The sequence below is a fragment of the Nematostella vectensis genome, chromosome 5 (assembly GCF_932526225.1).
Source record: "Nematostella vectensis chromosome 5, jaNemVect1.1, whole genome shotgun sequence".
Lineage (NCBI taxonomy): Eukaryota > Metazoa > Cnidaria > Anthozoa > Actiniaria > Edwardsiidae > Nematostella > Nematostella vectensis.
In genome coordinates, this window is record NC_064038.1 from 2,215,185 (window position 1) to 2,236,017 (window position 20,833).

The 20,833-nt window shown below is 40.6% G+C and overlaps 1 protein-coding gene and 1 long non-coding RNA gene across 7 annotated transcripts in view; both read right to left on the reverse strand.

Moving 5' to 3' along the window:
* LOC5502946 (leucine-rich repeat serine/threonine-protein kinase 1) overlaps positions 1-20,833 on the reverse strand; it is a 44,811-nt gene that overhangs the window by 22,544 nt on the left and 1,434 nt on the right. For 2 of the 6 annotated variants that reach the window (XM_048727470.1, XM_048727471.1), the window contains exons 2-13: positions 20,129-20,804; positions 19,389-19,673; positions 14,063-14,360; positions 13,260-13,502; positions 12,687-12,910; positions 11,725-11,834; positions 9,566-9,669; positions 8,935-9,072; positions 7,512-7,682; positions 6,879-7,133; positions 5,695-5,854; positions 5,007-5,230 (exon numbers count right to left, since the gene is read on the reverse strand). In XM_048727470.1, coding sequence (XP_048583427.1) covers positions 5,007-5,230; positions 5,695-5,854; positions 6,879-7,133; positions 7,512-7,682; positions 8,935-9,072; positions 9,566-9,669; positions 11,725-11,834; positions 12,687-12,910; positions 13,260-13,502; positions 14,063-14,360; positions 19,389-19,673; positions 20,129-20,804 — 2,888 coding nt within the window. Of the gene's footprint in view, positions 1-5,006; positions 5,231-5,694; positions 5,855-6,878; positions 7,134-7,511; positions 7,683-8,934; positions 9,073-9,565; positions 9,670-11,724; positions 11,835-12,686; positions 12,911-13,259; positions 13,503-14,062; positions 14,361-14,849; positions 14,913-14,993; positions 15,047-15,208; positions 15,235-15,280; positions 15,318-19,388; positions 19,674-20,128; positions 20,805-20,833 lie in introns of those variants that run through there. The other 4 variants (XM_048727473.1, XM_048727474.1, XM_048727476.1 and 1 more) reach the window with 4 other exon arrangements.
* Positions 644-3,204, reverse strand: LOC125562992. Its single transcript, XR_007308043.1, has 2 exons — positions 3,084-3,204; positions 644-703 (listed from the first exon to the last, which is right to left on the reverse strand). It is a non-coding gene; the product is annotated as an uncharacterized LOC125562992 (long non-coding RNA).

Below are 20,833 nucleotides of genomic sequence, written 5' to 3' on the forward strand. Positions count from 1 at the left end.
ATGTATTCACTATCAGAGAAGCTGCAAAATTAATTGGCACCCTTGTTTCCAGCTCCCAAGGTGTGGAATATGGGCCAATGTTCTATAAACAACTTGAAATAGACAAAATTGATGCTCTAAAAGCACTGCAGGGGTCATCTGAGGGACTAATGCACTTCTCAGAACTTGCAAGGCAAGACATTTGTTGGTGGAAAAATGAGAGTTTTAAGCATGCAAGACAGATTTCTCATGGTACCCCGAACTCCATACTAAGCACTGACGCTTCCATGGAGGGTTGGGGTGCATACAGAGACAACACGGAACCCACCGGAGGCAGGTGGCTAGAACAGGAAATAACTGAATACAAACATATCAACTGTCTAGAGCTAAAAGCAGCCTATTTAGGACTACAAGCCTTATGTTCTCACGAGACCAAAATTCACATCCATCTGGAACTAGATAACACCACAGCTGCGCATTACATTACAAGCATGGGGGGAAAACATTCTAAGCTTTGTAACAAAATCACACGTGAAATATGGTTATGGTGTAAAGCTAGAAATATCTGGCTAACAGCAACTTATATCCCGCTGACCGCCTGAGTCGCCAATTTCCTGACCGCACTGAGTTGCAACTGGATCCACAGGTCTTCAAATCTTTGTCAGTGCGATGGGATTGCCAGATATTGACCTTTTTGCCACGAGACAGAATTGTCAGCTTAACCCTTTCACTATCAAAACGGCCAAAAGCGGCCAAACGGAAATGTGACGTTTTTCCTGGAGCGGCCAAAAGCGGCCAATTTGCATACAACTCAAAACAATCGTCCCCCTCCTCCCTAGGGAATTCATGCTGCAGGAAAACACGTGGACTATTGTTGTTACGACATTAGCCAATCAAATCCCACCAACTGCGCATAATTTTTCATTGTATAAAGTGCGTGAGCGCCGACCGAAAACTTATCAGTCACCCCTGTACTGCAAACATGGCGGAATCTTTAGCGATCGATGCGAGCGAATTTAGAGCGATTTTTGGTGTTAATCCTGACGAGAATGACGATGTAAACAATTCTGAAAATGAGTTTCAGGGTTTTGAACTTTCTTCTGAGGAAGAAAGCAGTTCTTCTGAGGAAGAAAGTGAAGACGAGAGCGATGAAGATAGTGTTAAAAATTGGTCGGAGCAACTCACGCATTTCGACCTCGAGGACTTCACCGGGCAACAACGGTTGAAGAAAACGGTATCAGAAGATGCAAAAGCTGAAGACTATTTTAGTTTGATGTTTTCGGATGAACTTATTGGTTTAATTTCTGACGAAACTAACCGATATGCACAATTTATTATCGGGCAGAAGGCCGATAGAGAGGCACGGCTGGCGAAGTGGAAGGACGTCACTCCCGACGAACTCCGCATGTTCCTTGGGGTAGCGCTCGTGATGGGGATTAATTCCTTGCCACAGCAAGCCCTTTATTGGTCCCAAAACCCCCTATTTGGAAACCTTGGGATTCAGGACGTGATTCCCAAGACAAGGTTTGAAGAGATCGCCCAATTCCTACACTTCAGCGATCCGAACAACGAGCCACAACGTGGGGACGCCGATTACGACCGTCTCTTTAAAGTTCGCCCAGTACTGAGCGATGTCTTAAAAAGTATCCAGCAAGCTTACGAGCCCTCAAAGGACATATCAGTCGATGAGGGAATGATTGCCTTCAAGGGAAGACTTGGTTTTCGCCAATATATGCCTGCAAAGCCGACGAAATACGGCATAAAAGTGTGGATGGCTGCCGACGCGAACAACGGTTACGTGTGCAACTACAAAGTTTACCTTGGGCAAGAAAACAGACAGCGTGTCCATGGACTCGGCTACGATGTGGTTATGGATATGGCTAAGCCTTTCCTTAACAGTTACAGACACATCTTCTGTGATAATTTTTTTACAACTGTTCGGCTTTTTGACCACTTGCTAGATCAAAAAACCTATGCATGCGGGACTGTGCGCGTGAATCGCAGGGAATTGCCGCCATGTGCCAAAGACAAGTTGAAGCCCGGTGAAATGCTTCAGCGTCAGCGAGGCCAGCTCCTCTTCACAAAATGGCACGACAAGAGGGATGTCAGTCTTCTTTCGACAAATGTTTCCCCTCTTGAGCCGGGTCGCACAGTGAGAAGAAAGTATCGCAGCCGCGAAGAAATAGACATCGAAAAGCCGAAGGTGACGGATGTTTACACGGCGCACATGGGAGGAGTTGACCGCGCGGACCAGCTCCGATCGTTTTATTCCTCGGGCTGGCAATCGCGTAAATGGTATAAATACGTGTTTTGGTTTTTGTTCAATCTGGCAGTGACAAACGCATTCGTCCTTGAAGGATTTAAGCGCCAATTACAAGGAAAGGCGAAGAGGACTGTTATCGTTTTCAAGACAGAACTAGCGCAATCGCTTATTGCGAAGTTCAACTCGAGAAAGCGCCCACGAGTCCCTGCTCCCCCAACTCCCCAGAACATCCCAGCCTCAGCTCATGTCGCCACTCATGTAGAAGGAAGGAAGAGGGCATGTGTTCTTTGCAGCAAGAAGGGAAAAACGACCCCGAAAGGCTACAAGATCGAGACGTACTATGAGTGTGCGGTCTGCAAAGTCGGTCTCTGCCGTAAAGGTTGCCACCAGGCATTCCATGAAATGGACCATGGCACGGCATAAACTATCATAGTACAGACTTTATTTTTACACTATTTCTTATGACTATATGCTTACAACTACCTTTATTATATGTTCTTTTTATATTTTGTGTCTAAGATAAACAATAATCTTGTAAATGATGCAAAATTTGAGATCATTGGTAGAGAAGATGGCGCGAAATTTGAATTTTTGTATGAAATTGTAAATTCAAATCATTATCGCTCTAAGCATTAGTGGCAAAAACGCCAATATTTCGGTTCATTAAAAACTTCATTATCTGCACTACTTGTTTCTGTGCTTTATTCTTTACAATCTGCCTCCAAAACCTACTGAGCATACATGTTTTGTTTTGGTGTGTAAATTAGTGGGGAATGCTAATTAGGCTCCAGGAACAGCAGGATGTGACACACATTGGGCTTCAGTAGTGAAAGGGTTAAACCCTTTGTATCATGGCAGGCTGACCCTGAAGCTTCGGCTGTAAATGCAATGTGTTTAAGTTGGAGTGACAAATATTCTTATATATTTCCTCCTTTCAGCACGTTGACCAAGATACTACAAAAACTTCAAGAGGACCAAGGTTTGGTTTCCCAGAATGTCATGGATGTTAATCAGCCAACCAGTGCTGCTACCCAACAAGAAGACTCTACTGCAACTTCCCCACAACCGTACTCAAGTTCATCCACTTTGGCCAAAAATGCGTCTCATGGCCTGCCTCTTGTCGGGGGAAAAACTCAAAATGTACAGCCTTTCACAACAAGCTGAAGACCTCATCATGGCTTCCTGGAGGAAAGGGACAACTAAGCAGTACCGAGTTTATTTGCATAAATGGGAAAGATTTGCCGAGCAACGGACTGCGAATCCAATTCGCCCTTCTGTAGCAAATGTTCTTGAGTTCCTTACACATCTCCATTCAAATGACAGCAGGTACTCAGCAATAAACACTGCTAGATCTGCTTTATCAGCAGCAGTAGACTTTGCAGACAGTTCGTACACAGTAGGGGAACATCCATTAGTTAAGCGTTTGGTCAAGGCAACATACCAGTTACGACCGCCAAAGGCAAGATACCAATCCACGTGGGATGTGTCAAAGGTGCTGGAACTTTTAAAACAATTGAGCCCACCTGACAAGTCGAGCCTTTAGCTATTATCATACAAACTTGTGACGCTGTGCCTACTGGTGACTGGACAATGAGGTCAGTCCATTCACTTAATGGATACACAACATATGTCAAAATGTGAATCTGCTTATAAGTTTAACATAACTGAACAGTCTAGACCAGGGCGTCCACAGCCAGTGTTAACAATTCCCAGTTTTACAGTTGACAAACGATTGTGCGTGGTTCTTCATTTAGAAGAGTATATCAGTAGAACCAATCCACTTCGGACACAAGGAGATACAAAACTGTTTATTAGTTACACCAAGCCACATAAGCCAGTGGCTAGACCAACGTTATCACGTTGGGTTAAACAAGTCATGGACAAAGCAGGTATTAACACTGAGGAATTTAGACCTCATAGCACACGTGCAGCCTCAACATCTGCTGCATCTAGACAGGGAATTCCACTAGAGACAATTTTAGCAGCAGCTGGATATGGTCAAACGAGTGCACATATTACCAGAAAGTTGTCACAGACACTGAGTTTGGACATGCAATATTAAGTTGTGCTCAGTAGCCAGATATATTTTGATTATATTCTGACACTTGGAAGCAACAGCACTTATTTATGTAACCCTTTTTTGCTTTATTGTGATATTAAAGCAACATGTTCTTGTTAAAGTTTGGGTTACTGTATAATTGGGTTATTGGCACATGTGCTTTGAAGTCTCATGGGGTCTCTGTATGCAAATGAGGAGGTAGAATTTAAAAATTAAACAAGCCTTACCTGTAAGGTGAAGTTTGATGGAGATTCTACCTCCTCATTTATGCATGCCCTCCCTATATATATTGGCGATGGGATCGAGTGACATTTAAACTGTTGTTATATAGCCCTCCCATTAAAAATAAAAGGGCCAATCTTTAAAGGAATGACTCTTCGTGCGCATGCGCTATCTCATGTGATCTCTATATGCATAAATGAGGAGGTAGAATCTCAATCAAACTTCACCTTACGGGTAAGGCTTGTTTAATTTTTAAATTAAAGGTTTCAACACACCTAAAAAACCTAGACCTAGCCTCGCCAGCTCATGCGGGACAAACAGGGTAGAAATAACAAACACCAAACAATCACACACTCTGCGAGATCGTCCGATTCACTCGCTCTCCTGACACTCTACAAACAACTGAGACTCTACAAACAGGGTAGAAATAACAAACACCAAACAATCACACATTCCGCGAGATCGTCCCTGTTACTCGCTTACCTGAGGTATAAAGTTGGGTGGAAAGCGAGGGTCACGCAACACCATCCGTACGTTACTTGTGAGCATGATACCGTCACGCACGTAGCCGTTCTTCTCCCGTACCGTGACGATACTGGCTATCAGGTCACACACCCACGCAGGGTCGATGAAGTACAGTGTGTTCAGACCACGGAGTTGGTCGTTGTAGTGCAGAAGAACACCGTTATCGTGAAGAAAGCGCGTGGCTGCACAAAATTATCGTCGTCAGTCGATTTTTAGAACTGAATCGTGTTATAAAACTCTTCAACTGTATCTTATTCAATATAATTTCCACCACTATTATCTTTTTCAAAATCATCGTGACCACCATCATCATCTTTTATAATTTCAACCACCATCACCATCATCTTTTTTCACATCATCATCATCTTTTTCAACATCATCATCACAACTATCATCATTTTTTTCATCATCATCATCATCACCACCATCATCATTTTTTTCATCATCATCATCACCACAATCATCTTTATTAACATCATCACAACCAACAACATCATCACTATCATCATCTTCATAATCACCATCACCCTTATTATAACATTTATCATCTCTCCATCGTCATAATATTCTTCATTATTTTCATCGTCTTCTTTATCAATATAATAATTATTGTCGATGTAGACGTCATTATGAACAGATTACGAACCTAGCGCGAGCTCTTCGTGGTCGTGGATGTCGTTGTCCTTGTTGCCGGCAGCAAGTGCTAGCATCTCTTCCTCTAGGAGTATGGGTGGCTTTCTCGCTTCTCGCCTCCTCTCCGCCTCGTGACGTATGGCGTCCTGCAGCTGGATGTAGCTCAAGGGAACCTGGTGGCCAAACACAGCGTGTACATGATGCACGGAGTGTATATCAAGCACGGCATGTATATCAGGCAAGGTGTGTATATCAGGCATGGCATGTACATGAGGCACGGCGTGTATATGAGGCACGGCGTGTACATGAGGCATGCCGTGTATATCAAGCATGCCGTGTATATGAGGCAAGGCGTGTATATGAGGCAAGGCGTGTATATCAGGCACGGCATGTATATCAGGCACTGCATGTATATCAAGTATGGCATGTATATCAAGCAAGGCGTGTATATCAAGTACGGCGTGCATATGAGGCACGGCGTGTATATCAAGCATGGCATGTATATCAAGCAAGGCGTGTATATCAAGTACGGCGTGCATATGAGGCACGGCGTGTATATCAAGCATGCCGTGTATATCAAGCATGCCGTGTATATGAGGCAAGGCGTGTATATGAGGCAAGGCGTGTATATCAGGCACGGCGTGTATATGAAGCACGGCGTGTACATGAGGCTGGGGGCGAGGCTTGTCGTGTATATCAGGCATGGTGTGTATATAAGGCACGGCGTGTACATGAGGCACGGCGTGTATATCAAGCACGGCATGTATATCAAGCACGGCGTGTTTATCAGGCACAGCGTTTATATCAAGTACGGCGTGTACATGAGGCACGGCGTGTATATCAAGCACGGCATGTATATCAAGCACGGCATGTTTATCAGGCATGGCATGTATATCAAGCACGGCGTGTATATCAGGCAAGGCGTGTATATCAAGCACGGTGTGTATATGAGAAACGGCGTATATATGAGAAACGGCGTGTTTATCAAGCACATCCCCACATCCTTATCGTGTGTGATATTATTATTAACATCATCATTGTATGTATCATCATCACATTATTAGCATAATCATAATCATCATAACAGTCATCGTCAGAATATTACTGTAGTCATCAACATCATTCAGCTAAACCTGTTAAAAGACCGAACCAGAATGGTGATATATCACTTCCTTTATTGAAGCATTGTTTACAAACCTGTTTCCCGATCACTAATTGCCCCTGCTCTTTGGAATTGATCGCCTTCTTATAAATAAGCTCTTTCAGCTCTGTGATGCCTTCCCCTGTGACCGCTGATACCACTGTGTAGCCCACGATCTTGGGGAAACCTTTAGTGTTGTATCTCTTCATGATCATATGATTCAGCTCCTTGACCCGAGACTCGCGGGATGCTCGCGGGATCCGGTCAAGGTGAGTTCCGATAATGATGACGTCAGAGTACGGAGCGCGGGCCTGGGAACAACAACGACGTAGAGATGGACCACTGAATACATTGTCACACTTTTATGGGCGGGGGTCGCTAAACGTCTTATCGCATCGAGCAAGCCGTTCCCTTTCTGGCCGCCAAAAAGCAACAAATTTATTCGCAGCTGTGCCTTATACCGACTATATTTAAAGCATGTGGCTTTTATCGACTTCACACCTTTGCACTCTCAAAAATTCGGATTACCGCTACAAAAAGGTCAAAAGGCTTCCCACATTTACCTATTATTTAAAAAAATTATATACACCAGGACTTTTTAGCACTATCCCCTCCTCCAGAAAAAAAACACCACAGCAAATCCTTTGGGAATGCCCCTAGGAAAAACTCTTTTTTTATTTTGATAATACCTTGATGTTCAATAACCAGCTTCTGAGGTTTTCAACCCCTTCCTCACCCAGAGTGGCATTCCACACAGCCAGATACAGCGTGCTAGGGGTGAGAAACATTTGATGGGCGGCGTAGTACACGCTCTGACCCGCTAGATCCCACGTGCTTAAGGTGATGGTTGGGCCAATACCCTGGGGACACACATAACCAATAATTCACTGTTAAAACCTCTCCCATTCCTCTCATATACACGCTCTGACCAAATAACACAAATAACCAATAAATCACTGTTAAAACTTCTCCCATTACTCTCATATACACGCTCTGACTAAAATAAGCCCATGTGCTGAAGGTAATGGTTGGGCCAACACCCTGGGGACCAGCACACCATTATTAGAACTACTCCCATTACTGTCCTTATTGGCCCTGAGAATACACATATTACATAATCATGATGGTTGACATACCGAGGTTATACCAATACGAGATAGAAACGAAGTTAACAAAATAGGGATATCATGATAGGCAAGATGGTTGACATACCAAGGTTATACCAATACGAGATAGCAAGGAAGTTAACATAACAGGGTTATCATGACAGCAAGATGGTCGACATACCGAGGTTATACCAATACGAGATAGCAAGGAAGTTGAAATACAAGGGTTATCGTGATAGCAAGATGGTTGACATACCGAGGTTATACCAATAAGAGATAGCAAGGAAGTTAACATAATAGGGTTATCATCATAGCAAGATGGTTGGCATACCGAGGTTATACCAGTACGAGATAGCAAGGAAGTTAACATAACAAGGTTATCATGATAGCAAGATGGTTGACATACCGAGGTTAAACCAATACGAGATAGCAAGAAAGTTAACATAACAGGGTTATCATGACAGCAAGATGGTCGACATACCGAGGTTATACCAATACGAGATAGCAAGGAAGTTGAAATAACAGGGTTATCATGACAGCAAGATGGTCGACATACTGAGGTTATACCAATACGAGATAGCAAGGAAGTTGAAATAACAGGGTTATCGTGAAAGCAAAATGGTTAACATACCGAGGTTATACCAATACGAGATAGCAAGGAAGTTAACATAACAGGGTTATCATGATAGCAAGATGGTTGACATATCGAGGTTAAACCAATACGAGATAGCAAGAAAGTTAACATAACAGGGTTATCATGACAGCAAGATGGTCGACATACCGAGGTTATACCAATACGAGATAGCAAGGAAGTTGAAATAACAGGGTTATCATGACAGCAAGATGGTCGACATACCGAGGTTATACCAATACGAGATAGCAAGGAAGTTGAAATACCAGGGTTATCGTGATAGCAAGATGGTTGACATAACGAGGTTATACCAATACGAGATAGCAAGGAAGTTGAAATACCAGGGTTATCGTGATAGCAAGATGGTTGACATACCGAGGTTATACCAATGCGAGATAGCAAGGAAGTGGAAATCTGTACGGACCACTCGTCCACCACAATTCCAACCGTCGATAGATTGCTTGGCAGTGGCTGGCCTTTCAATGCTGCCAACAACGTGGTCTTGCCATATCCCTAAAAAAACGAATAAAGGAATATATGGACTAGGGACTAAGGACTATTTAGACCATAGACTAAGGACAGCCTTGTTATTTTAAAAAGAATTAAGGGTGTCTATCTTTTGTAAATCTTAATAACCTAGTAATAGGGCAATTCTAAATGGCGCAATAGTGTCCTTATCAACGGAATTCCAATGTAATTTCAAACAAGTTTTAGAATGTTTAACTTCGACTTTGACAACCATTGGCTTTGTGGTCCAGAATATTTTAAAAGGAATTCTCACACTGTAGTTTTCCAAAGTTTGCGAGTGATCATATGTTATCATTAAAGCATCTACTAGTTTGAACAAAGGAATTCAATATTTAAACGTTTTCGTAGAATTGAAACAGATCTTTGAAAAAAATCGATGCAATGACTTGCATAAATCATTTATATCTATGAAAAAAAGATCAAGAGCTTGTACCAAGGGGTCCTATAAAATAGCTAAAACATGTACATGTTTGTTAACCTGGATTCCAACTACCATCAGCTTCATCCTGTAGTAAGGCACCGACTTTCGCAAGGTCGCTCTCAGGAAGGCAAGGGTATCCTTGGAGCGGACACCTATAGTACCTGAAAGGTAGATAATGCTTTGTCGAGAGATGCATTTTGCTAGTGGTACAGTAAATGGTTTCGAGAGAGAGAGCTGTGAAATGTCGCGCAATGTAAAGGAATCCGTGATCCAGTGGAATTGAGGAATTGGATCCAGGATCTTGTGAGATTTGAGGCATTTGGAACCGGGATCTTGTGAGATTTGAGGCATTTGGAACCGGGATCTTGTGAGATTTGAGGCATTTGGAACCGGGATCTTGTGAGATTTGAGGCATTGGATCCAGGATCTTGTGAGATTTGAGGCATTTGGAACCGGGATCCAGAGCTTGGGATCCACAATATGGGAATACGGGATCCGGACAAATGGAATCCTGAATCCAAATATCAGTCAAAGCTGAAAATTAAGAACTTAAAGCACTATAAGACCATTTTCACTAATAAATATGTCTTGTATTGTTGGTGGGTAGATTAAATGTCGAAAAGATGGCAAGATACAGCCAGCTATGCATTCGCAAGGTAGGCCCATTTTCGAAATCTTTAAGATCAAGGATCCGCTACTTCTTGGGATCCGATATCCGAAATTTTCCTTTAAATGGGGTGACAAAAATTTCTTGTCTTGTATCCTTCAGTTCAGCTCTGCTTCAATATATAGCAGTTTCTAGTGCCGAAACCAGACGTGTGCGTAATTTCCAATCTGGTGAATTTGCTTAGCCACCCTCCCATGCATAGGTTTGTGCGCTTAAAGCCGAATTGTCACCAGTTTACTTCCGGAGGTCCGACGGAAACCTCAACCGTTAAAAGACAAAAGAATCTATTAAAATCCGAGATATTAAACAGGCCATCCGCTCTAAATTATTAATAACATCCTCAAAGAAACTTCCAATAAACACACTGCTTGCAATATTTTGAAATATTTTTTTGCGTTTTCCGTTAAAAATAATCGGATATTGTTACGTAATCGACCGGAAGTAAGCTGGTGACAAATGCGGCTTTAATTGAAAAGTTAGACTTCGTGTGGTGGCCACGTGTCGTGGTATATGGTCATAATTATAACATGCCGTTAATAACATGCTGTGTTTGTTTTAATCGATCACATGCATGTTTTGTCAACAATGTGTTTATAAGTGATAACGTGACAATACACATTCCTCACATATTTTTTGGTGTTCACGGTTTTTTAAAAGGGTTGCGCTGTGAAGCTATGGCAGCGTTAATTTTAGTTAATCATATTTAATGCAGCAATGGGACAATGGTGCATTACATTTCACGTTGTAACTCTGTCAAGTGTGTGTTCATTTATTACTAATTACACTTTTTTCACGTGCCGTGTTCCTCATGTCGCACCTGGTCTGGCATACATTTTTCAAGTGACATAAGTATAACACGTGAGGTTAAATGCTGACGCATGGGTCGAGTCTTACCTGGTCTGACATGTTTAGGTAACTCTTTCAGCATGAGTTTGTTAAGTCACGTGATGGACGACATACGTGGGACATGTGACGTCAGTACTGACGCATGGATCGTGTCTTACCTGGTCTGACATGTTTAGGTAACTCTTTCAGTATGAGTTTGTTAAGTCACGTGACGGACGACATACGTGGACATGTGACGTCAGTACTGACGCATGGGTCGTGTCTTACCTGGTCTGACATGTTTAGGTAACTCTTTCAGTATGAGTTTGTTAAGTCACGTGACGGACGACATACGTGGACATGTGACGTCAGTACTGACGCATGGGTCGTGTCTTACCTGGTCTGACATGTTTACGTATCTCTTTCAGCATGAGTTTGTTAAGTCACGTGATGGACGACATACGTGGACATGTGACGTCAGTACTGACGCATGCGTCGTGTCTTACCTGGTCTGACATGTTTAGGTAACTCTTTCAGCATGAGTTTGTTAAGTCACGTGATGGACGACATACGTGGACATGTGACGTCAGTACTGACGCATGCGTCGTGTCCTACCTGGTCTGACATGTTTAGGTATCTCTTTCAGCATGAGTTTGTTAAGTCACGTGATGGACGACATACGTGGACATGTGACGTCAGTACTGACGCATGCGTCGTGTCCTACCTGGTCTGACATGTTTAGGTAACTCTGTCAACGTGAGTTTGTTGAGCCGAAGTTGCCAGCAGTCCCTTAGATTCCCGAGCTGTGGTGGCAAGGTCCTCAAGTCAGGGTTGCTAAGGAAGAGCATGGATATACGTTGTCAGACTGAATAATAATGGCTATCATCCATCTCACGCACCGGTGGAGATGATTCAAAACTGCTATTGTCCCTTGGGGATGTTCAAAGATTATCAGGCCCGTACCCAGGGGGGGTGCAGCTCCACAACGGCCGAAAGTCCACTTTTGGTTCTCAATAGACGTGCTATTTGTAGACAAAACTAAAAACCATAAGCTAGATCACTGTGGTATGTAGCCAAATCCGACAATAAACGTCCCGTGGAGATACTTCAAAAGCATAAAAAATCCCTTTTTGTTCTTTCGAAAGGGGTAAGATTGTTATCAGAAAACACCCTCCCACCCCCGGAAAAATTAGGTCCACTTTTTCGGATTTCGTACCCCCCCCCCCCCCTAGAAAAATCCTGGGTACTGGCATGATCATGCTATCCCTTAGAGGATGTTCAAAGATTTTGCAATGCCTTCGGGGAAAGTTAAAATATTCTGCTATCCCTTAGGAGGTCTCACGCTAAAAAAATTCAGTAAACTGAAAATGTGCTAGGGTAATGATTGATTTTGAGACGATCGCCTACGTCTGTCGTTTATGCGAGTCCCTGCATTTTTCCAACGACTGCAAATCAACATGGAGTTTAATAGAACTGCAACACCCCAATGCACCCTTAAAAAGTATTCTAACTAACATGGTAAAAATGCGGAAACCAAAAAAAAATTATCCGCTTAATTTTCTCATATATTATTAGACTTATTCCATGTAATCCATGATTGTGTATCCCCTAGGCAAATCCTGCTTACCATCCCCATTCACTAAACGTTTTTTCCCTTGAAAAAAAGGGGCTTGACAATTCACTTACTTGCTAAGATCAAGCTCGTTTAGATTTGTGAGCCTGCAGACAGATGGCGGTACGACCAAAAGTCCATTGTCGTTTAGAAGTAGCGTTTCTAAAGTTGGGGCAAACAAATCCACTGGAAACTCACAGTCAGTGCTAGCTTCCTGATATTCCTCTTGCGATGGCGTCTTGAACAATCTTTGTCGTAACGTGAAACCTGTACCATCGCCTTGGTATTTGGCAGTCAACTAGAACAGGAAACAAAGTGTTCAAATATATTTGCAAGGTAAAAACAGTGCAAGCATTGCTTGTGCGACGCCGAAGCAAAAGATGAAGGGCTAAGGCTTGAAAGATCCTCGAAACCACTTTGTTCTTACAGACTAGACGTAAAACATACTATTTCAACCATGTCTTGATTTATTACTTAATTATAATTATTGCTTAATTATTGTACTGCCAGCTCACCCACATTAGCTGAATGTGTCACAAGCTTTTAGGTCCTCGTGAGAAGTCACAGCCTTTTCAAAAGCATCACAGACGTGGTACCATCAAAGTTATAAATAAAAGCCTGTACAACAAGTTTAAGCTGCATACTACCTTGTTATATGAAAGGTCAAGTTTGTGGAGATTCGTGCAGCACCAGTATCTATCCTGAGGAAGCCGTCTGATCTTATTATGGCTCACATTCAGTTCTTGCAGAGCATTTAGCTGGCACACATTTCCAGATATTGCGTCTAAATGGTTATGTGATAAGTTCAGGTATAGCAGAGAGTTTGCCCAGACCATGTCTACACTGCAGACAAATGATGTAAAGCTGTTGTAGGATAGATCCAGAGTTTCCTGAAAAAAAAAAAAAGGCTTAAAAACACGAATTGACTAACAGGGTGTATCACATGTTGTTAGGATGAGGAAGTTTTATCAACAAACATTAATTATAATTACATATATTCTATAAAGGATTTAGACACTGCGCCACCCCTCCCAAAGAAGAGGTATGGGGGAGCAATATGAGTATGTTCAACGGCAATTTTAACCCCTAATAGTAAAAAAGGCAAATATATCTAGAAACTAAATAAAATCAAAAAGCCCAAACTGTCTCGATCTCGTACCAGAACAATGAATACAATACACCAAAAACTGGAAATTCGACTAAATAAAATACATTCTATGGGTTTTCTATACTAAAATGCACCTATTTCATAATATTATCAATGCACACATGATGCTCTGTTAGAATTTTAGTAAATGCCAGCCCCTTATCTGGTTCTTTCCATCCCCCTAGAAGTGGCCAAAATATAGTATTTTTTTCTTGACACCCTGGAAAAAAGAATTGAAAGGAACTTATTTCCAGTTCCCTTATGGATCTGTTTCTGGAATCACACAAACTTTTTTGTACATACCAAGGGGCACTTCCATGGCATCGGAAACTCTTTCAGTTTATTATTACTGAGGAAAAGCTTGACCAGTGATGATGCAGACTGGATACCAAAGGGTAAAGACTCAAGGAGGTTATGGGTGACCTTCAACACTTTTAGGGAAGTACATCTCATCCAGCCTTGACTGCCTAAGTCTGTGTCTTCCTCACCAAGCATGGTCAGCTTATTATGGGAGAGATTTAATTTATTGAGTGTCTTCAGTTGAAAAAGGGATGATGAAACCCATGTGAGGTTGTTACGCTGGGCAAAGAGCTTCTCCAGGCTGTTGAGATAAACGTTTGGTAATTGTTTTTAGTTGTTAGTCATTTAGTTATTGCTGTCACCATAGTAATTACTTTTAACTTTTAAGAAAGCAATTTCCAACTAGTGCCTTCAACCTTCTTGCATTTAATATTTAACATACTGGTATCGCGATGTATGACTAGAGAAAATACAGACAAGCTGCGGAATAACAAGTTGGTCTGTGTAGGTGTGGTGGAATCACGGAAATTAATCAAACAAGGTTGAAATGTAGGTTTTAAGCATTTTCTCCACAGAATGGCTAACACTCAAAACATCAGCTTAACTACTATACATTCCAACCTTTTGTTAATTAATTTCCTGGGTTTCTAAATGCATTCTTTATTGATATATATTTATGTAAAACATACATAAAATAAAAGCAAAACAACAATGTCACATAAAGTTGCATCAACGGATGCAAGGTGATGGTTGATTCGTTCATAAGCACCCATAGGCATCAGATGATTACCTCATAAATGATAAATTGCTGACTTCTGGTAGTGACACTAAGTTGTTGTTGGATACATCTAGCTCTGATTACCTCATAAATGATAAATTGCTGACTTCTGGTAGTGACACTAAGTTGTTGTTGGATACATCTAGCTCTGATTACCTCATAAATGATAAATTGCTGACTTCTGGTAGTGACACTAAGTTGTTGTTGGATACATCCAGCTCTGATTACCTCATAAATGATAAATTGCTGACTTCTGGGAGTGACACTAAGTTGTTGTTGGATACATCTAGCTCTGATTACCTCATAAATGATAAATTGCTGACTTTTGGTAGTGACACTAGTTGTTGCTGGATACATCTAGCTCTGATTACCTCATAAATGATAAATTGCTGACTTCTGGTAGTGACACTAAGTTGTTGTTGGATACATCCAGCTCTGATTACCTCATAAATGATAAATTGCTGACTTCTGGTAGTGACACTAAGTTGTTGTTGGATACATCTAGCTCTGATTACCTCATAAATGATAAATTGCTGACTTCTGGTAGTGACACTAAGTTGTTGTTGGATACATCTAGCTCTGATTACCTCATAAATGATAAATTGCTGACTTCTGGTAGTGACACTAAGTTGTTGTTGGATACATCTAGCTCTGATTACCTCATAAATGATAAATTGCTGACTTCTGGTAGTGACACTAAGTTGTTGTTGGATACATCCAGCTCTGATTACCTCATAAATGATAAATTTCTTACTTCTGGTAGTGACACTAAGTTGTTGTTGGATACATCTAGCTCTGATTACCTCATAAATGATAAATTGCTGACTTCTGGTAGTGACACTAAGTTGTTGTTGGATACATCAAGCTCTGATTACCTCATAAATGATAAATTGCTGACTTCTGGTAGTGACACTAAGTTGTTGTTGGATACATCTACCTCTGATTACCTCATAAATGATAAATTGCTGACTTCTGGTAGTGACACTAAGTTGTTGTTGGATACATCCAGCTCTGATTACCTCATAAATGATAAATTGCTGACTTCTGGTAGTGACACTAAGTTGTTGTTGGATACATCTAGCTCTGATTACCTCATAAATGATAAATTGCTGACTTCTGGTAGTGACACTAAGTTGTTGTTGGATACATCTAGCTCTGATTACCTCATAAATGATAAATTGCTGACTTCTGGTAGTGACACTAAGTTGTTGTTGGATACATCTAGCTCTGATTACCTCATAAATGATAAATTGCTGACTTCTGGTAGTGACACTAAGTTGTTGTTGGATACATCTAGCTCTGATTACCTCATAAATGATAAATTGCTGACTTCTGGTAGTGACACTAAGTTGTTGTTGGATACATCTAGCTCTGATTACCTCATAAATGATAAATTGCTGACTTCTGGTAGTGACACTAAGTTGTTGTTGGATACATCTAGCTCTGATTACCTCATAAATGATAAATTGCTGACTTCTGGTAGTGACACTAAGTTGTTGTTGGATACATCTAGCTCTGATTACCTCATAAATGATAAATTGCTGACTTCTGTTAGTGACACTAAGTTGTTGTTGGATACATCTAGCTCTGATTACCTCATAAATGATAAATTTCTTACTTCTGGTAGTGACACTAAGTTGTTGTTGGATACATCTAGCTCTGATTACCTCATAAATGATAAATTGCTGACTTCTGGTAGTGACACTAAGTTGTTGTTGGATACATCCAGCTCTGATTACCTCATAAATGATAAATTTCTTACTTCTGGTAGTGACACTAAAGTTGTTGTTGGATACATCTAGCTCTGATTACCTCATAAATGATAAATTGCTGACTTCTGGTAGTGACACTAAGTTGTTGTTGGATACATCCAGCTCTGATTACCTCATAAATGATAAATTGCTGACTTCTGGTAGTGACACTAAGTTGTTGTTGGATACATCTAGCTCTGATTACCTCATAAATGATAAATTGCTGACTTCTGGTAGTGACACTAAGTTGTTGTTGGATACATCCAGCTCTGATTACCTCATAAATGATAAATTTCTTACTTCTGGTAGTGACACTAAAGTTGTTGTTGGATACATCCAGCTCTGATTACCTCATAAATGATAAATTTCTTACTTCTGGTAGTGACACTAAAGTTGTTGTTGGATACATCTAGCTCTGATTACCTCATAAATGATAAATTGCTGACTTCTGGTAGTGACACTAAGTTGTTGTTGGATACATCTAGCTCTGATTACCTCATAAATGATAAATTGCTGACTTCTGGTAGTGACACTAAGTTGTTGTTGGATACATCTAGCTCTGATTACCTCATAAATGATAAATTGCTGACTTCTGGTAGTGACACTAAGTTGTTGTTGGATACATCTAGCTCTGATTACCTCATAAATGATAAATTGCTGACTTCTGGTAGTGACACTAAGTTGTTGTTGGATACATCTAGCTCTGATTACCTCATAAATGATAAATTGCTGACTTCTGGTAGTGACACTAAGTTGTTGTTGGATACATCCAGCTCTGATTACCTCATAAATGATAAATTTCTTACTTCTGGTAGTGACACTAAGTTGTTGTTGGATACATCTAGCTCTGATTACCTCATAAATGATAAATTGCTGACTTCTGGTAGTGACACTAAGTTGTTGTTGGATACATCAAGCTCTGATTACCTCATAAATGATAAATTGCTGACTTCTGGTAGTGACACTAAGTTGTTGTTGGATACATCTACCTCTGATTACCTCATAAATGATAAATTGCTGACTTCTGGTAGTGACACTAAGTTGTTGTTGGATACATCCAGCTCTGATTACCTCATAAATGATAAATTGCTGACTTCTGGTAGTGACACTAAGTTGTTGTTGGATACATCTAGCTCTGATTACCTCATAAATGATAAATTGCTGACTTCTGGTAGTGACACTAAGTTGTTGTTGGATACATCTAGCTCTGATTACCTCATAAATGATAAATTGCTGACTTCTGGTAGTGACACTAAGTTGTTGTTGGATACATCTAGCTCTGATTACCTCATAAATGATAAATTGCTGACTTCTGGTAGTGACACTAAGTTGTTGTTGGATACATCTAGCTCTGATTACCTCATAAATGATAAATTGCTGACTTCTGGTAGTGACACTAAGTTGTTGTTGGATACATCTAGCTCTGATTACCTCATAAATGATAAATTGCTGACTTCTGGTAGTGACACTAAGTTGTTGTTGGATACATCTAGCTCTGATTACCTCATAAATGATAAATTGCTGACTTCTGGTAGTGACACTAAGTTGTTGTTGGATACATCTAGCTCTGATTACCTCATAAATGATAAATTGCTGACTTCTGTTAGTGACACTAAGTTGTTGTTGGATACATCTAGCTCTGATTACCTCATAAATGATAAATTTCTTACTTCTGGTAGTGACACTAAGTTGTTGTTGGATACATCTAGCTCTGATTACCTCATAAATGATAAATTGCTGACTTCTGGTAGTGACACTAAGTTGTTGTTGGATACATCCAGCTCTGATTACCTCATAAATGATAAATTTCTTACTTCTGGTAGTGACACTAAAGTTGTTGTTGGATACATCTAGCTCTGATTACCTCATAAATGATAAATTGCTGACTTCTGGTAGTGACACTAAGTTGTTGTTGGATACATCAAGCTCTGATTACCTCATAAATGATAAATTGCTGACTTCTGGTAGTGACACTAAGTTGTTGTTGGATACATCTAGCTCTGATTACCTCATAAATGATAAATTGCTGACTTCTGGTAGTGACACTAAGTTGTTGTTGGATACATCTAGCTCTGATTACCTCATAAATGATAAATTGCTGACTTCTGGTAGTGACACTAAGTTGTTGTTGGATACATCTAGCTCTGATTACCTCATAAATGATAAATTGCTGACTTCTGGTAGTGACACTAAGTTGTTGTTGGATACATCCAGCTCTGATTACCTCATAAATGATAAATTTCTTACTTCTGGTAGTGACACTAAGTTGTTGTTGGATACATCTAGCTCTGATTACCTCATAAATGATAAATTGCTGACTTCTGGTAGTGACACTAAGTTGTTGTTGGATACATCAAGCTCTGATTACCTCATAAATGATAAATTGCTGACTTCTGGTAGTGACACTAAGTTGTTGTTGGATACATCTAGCTCTGATTACCTCATAAATGATAAATTGCTGACTTCTGGTAGTGACACTAAGTTGTTGTTGGATACATCTAGCTCTGATTACCTCATAAATGATAAATTGCTGACTTCTGGTAGTGACACTAAGTTGTTGTTGGATACATCTAGCTCTGATTACCTCATAAATGATAAATTGCTGATTTCTGGTAGTGACACTAAGTTGTTGTTGGATACATCAAGCTCTGATTACCTCATAAATGATAAATTGCTGACTTCTGGTAGTGACACTAAGTTGTTGTTGGATACATCTAGCTCTGATTACCTCATAAATGATAAATTGCTGACTTCTGGTAGAGACACTAAGTTGTTGTTGGATACATCTAGCTCTGATTACCTCATAAATGATAAATTGCTGATTTCTGGTAGTGACACTAAGTTGTTGTTGGATACATCTAGCTCTTCTAGTAATGGCAGTGTGTTGAGCAGTTCCTCTGGAAGTTCATGCAGGCTGTTGTTAGCAAGGTCGATCCTCACAAGATTCAACGAGTAGTCAACAAACCAAGCTTTGTGGAGGGCATGTAGATTCTTGTGTCCCCAGTTAACACTGAACCTATTCACATTTGGGTCATGCTCAAAAGAGAAAGTGGTTTTTCGCTTTACATTGGCATCTTTGGTGTATCTGGAAACAAACATTGAATCATGTGTAAGGTTGAAAGATCACATTCAAGTGTCACATTAGACTTGTTGGCCAGTAGTTAGTGTGGGATTCAACAGACAGGGGAGTTAGAGCCATTTTTAGTGGAGAATTTCTACACTTTTCTTTGCCTTAAAGGACTCTGAAAATAAAAAGCATCCATTATACAGTGAATTATTGTCAATTTCTTGTCTGGAAATAGAGCGTAGTCAATCATACTGTACCACTGTGACCAATCAATTCCCTTGCTGTGTGCAGTCAAATGGTTTATGACACGACAGTCAAAACATGAAAGCCATTAATTGGTTTCATCATTTGATTGACTTTGAGAGGGAGTGGCCCCTCATGGGCCTCTTGTAGTGTCTAATAAGTCTATACACTAGCGTATAACATTCTGTAAACATGGCAAAGCCTTTTTAAACTACAATCGGCCACCTCACCTAAAAAGCACAGTTTTCAACACATCTTCTCCAAATTCATCTACAATGCTTTCAGTAACCAAAGCTCCGTTTTCAATGAGATACTGTACGGTGTTGGCCTTCTTCCCTTTGCAAGCTCCATGAAGTGCCCCTAGCGATTCAACAGCAACTCCTTCCTCATTTACAATGGTCCCAGTATGATTAATATTAACTCGTCTTTGAATAAAAAACTTCACAATATCCAGATGCCCTTCGTAAGCTGCTATATACAAAAGAAGCTGACCACTCCTGCGTAGAATCATGGGTTCCTTGGAGACAAGAGACTCTACAATGCTTGTGTGGCCATTACAGCATGCCAAGTAGATGGGTGAGTTTTCAAAATCAGACTCCATTGGGTCTATAACTGCACCATTTGATATAAGATAGTCAACAAGTTCAGCATGCCCCTTCTGACATGCAATGTTTATTGGTGTCTGTGACAGTTTTGATTGATTGACATCTGCACCTGCATAGATCAGATGCCTTGTTATGCTAAGGTGTCCATTTTGACATGCAACGTGTAGAAAAGGCAGCTCATCATCTGCATCGGCAGAACCTTTAACGAGATCAGTGGCAACATTTGGATAGTTATACTTGACATTCAGAAGGACATCTAGATCTCCAGTTCTACATGACTCACGAATCAACTTGGATAGACCTGGGAACAAATCAGATATAATTATAAGT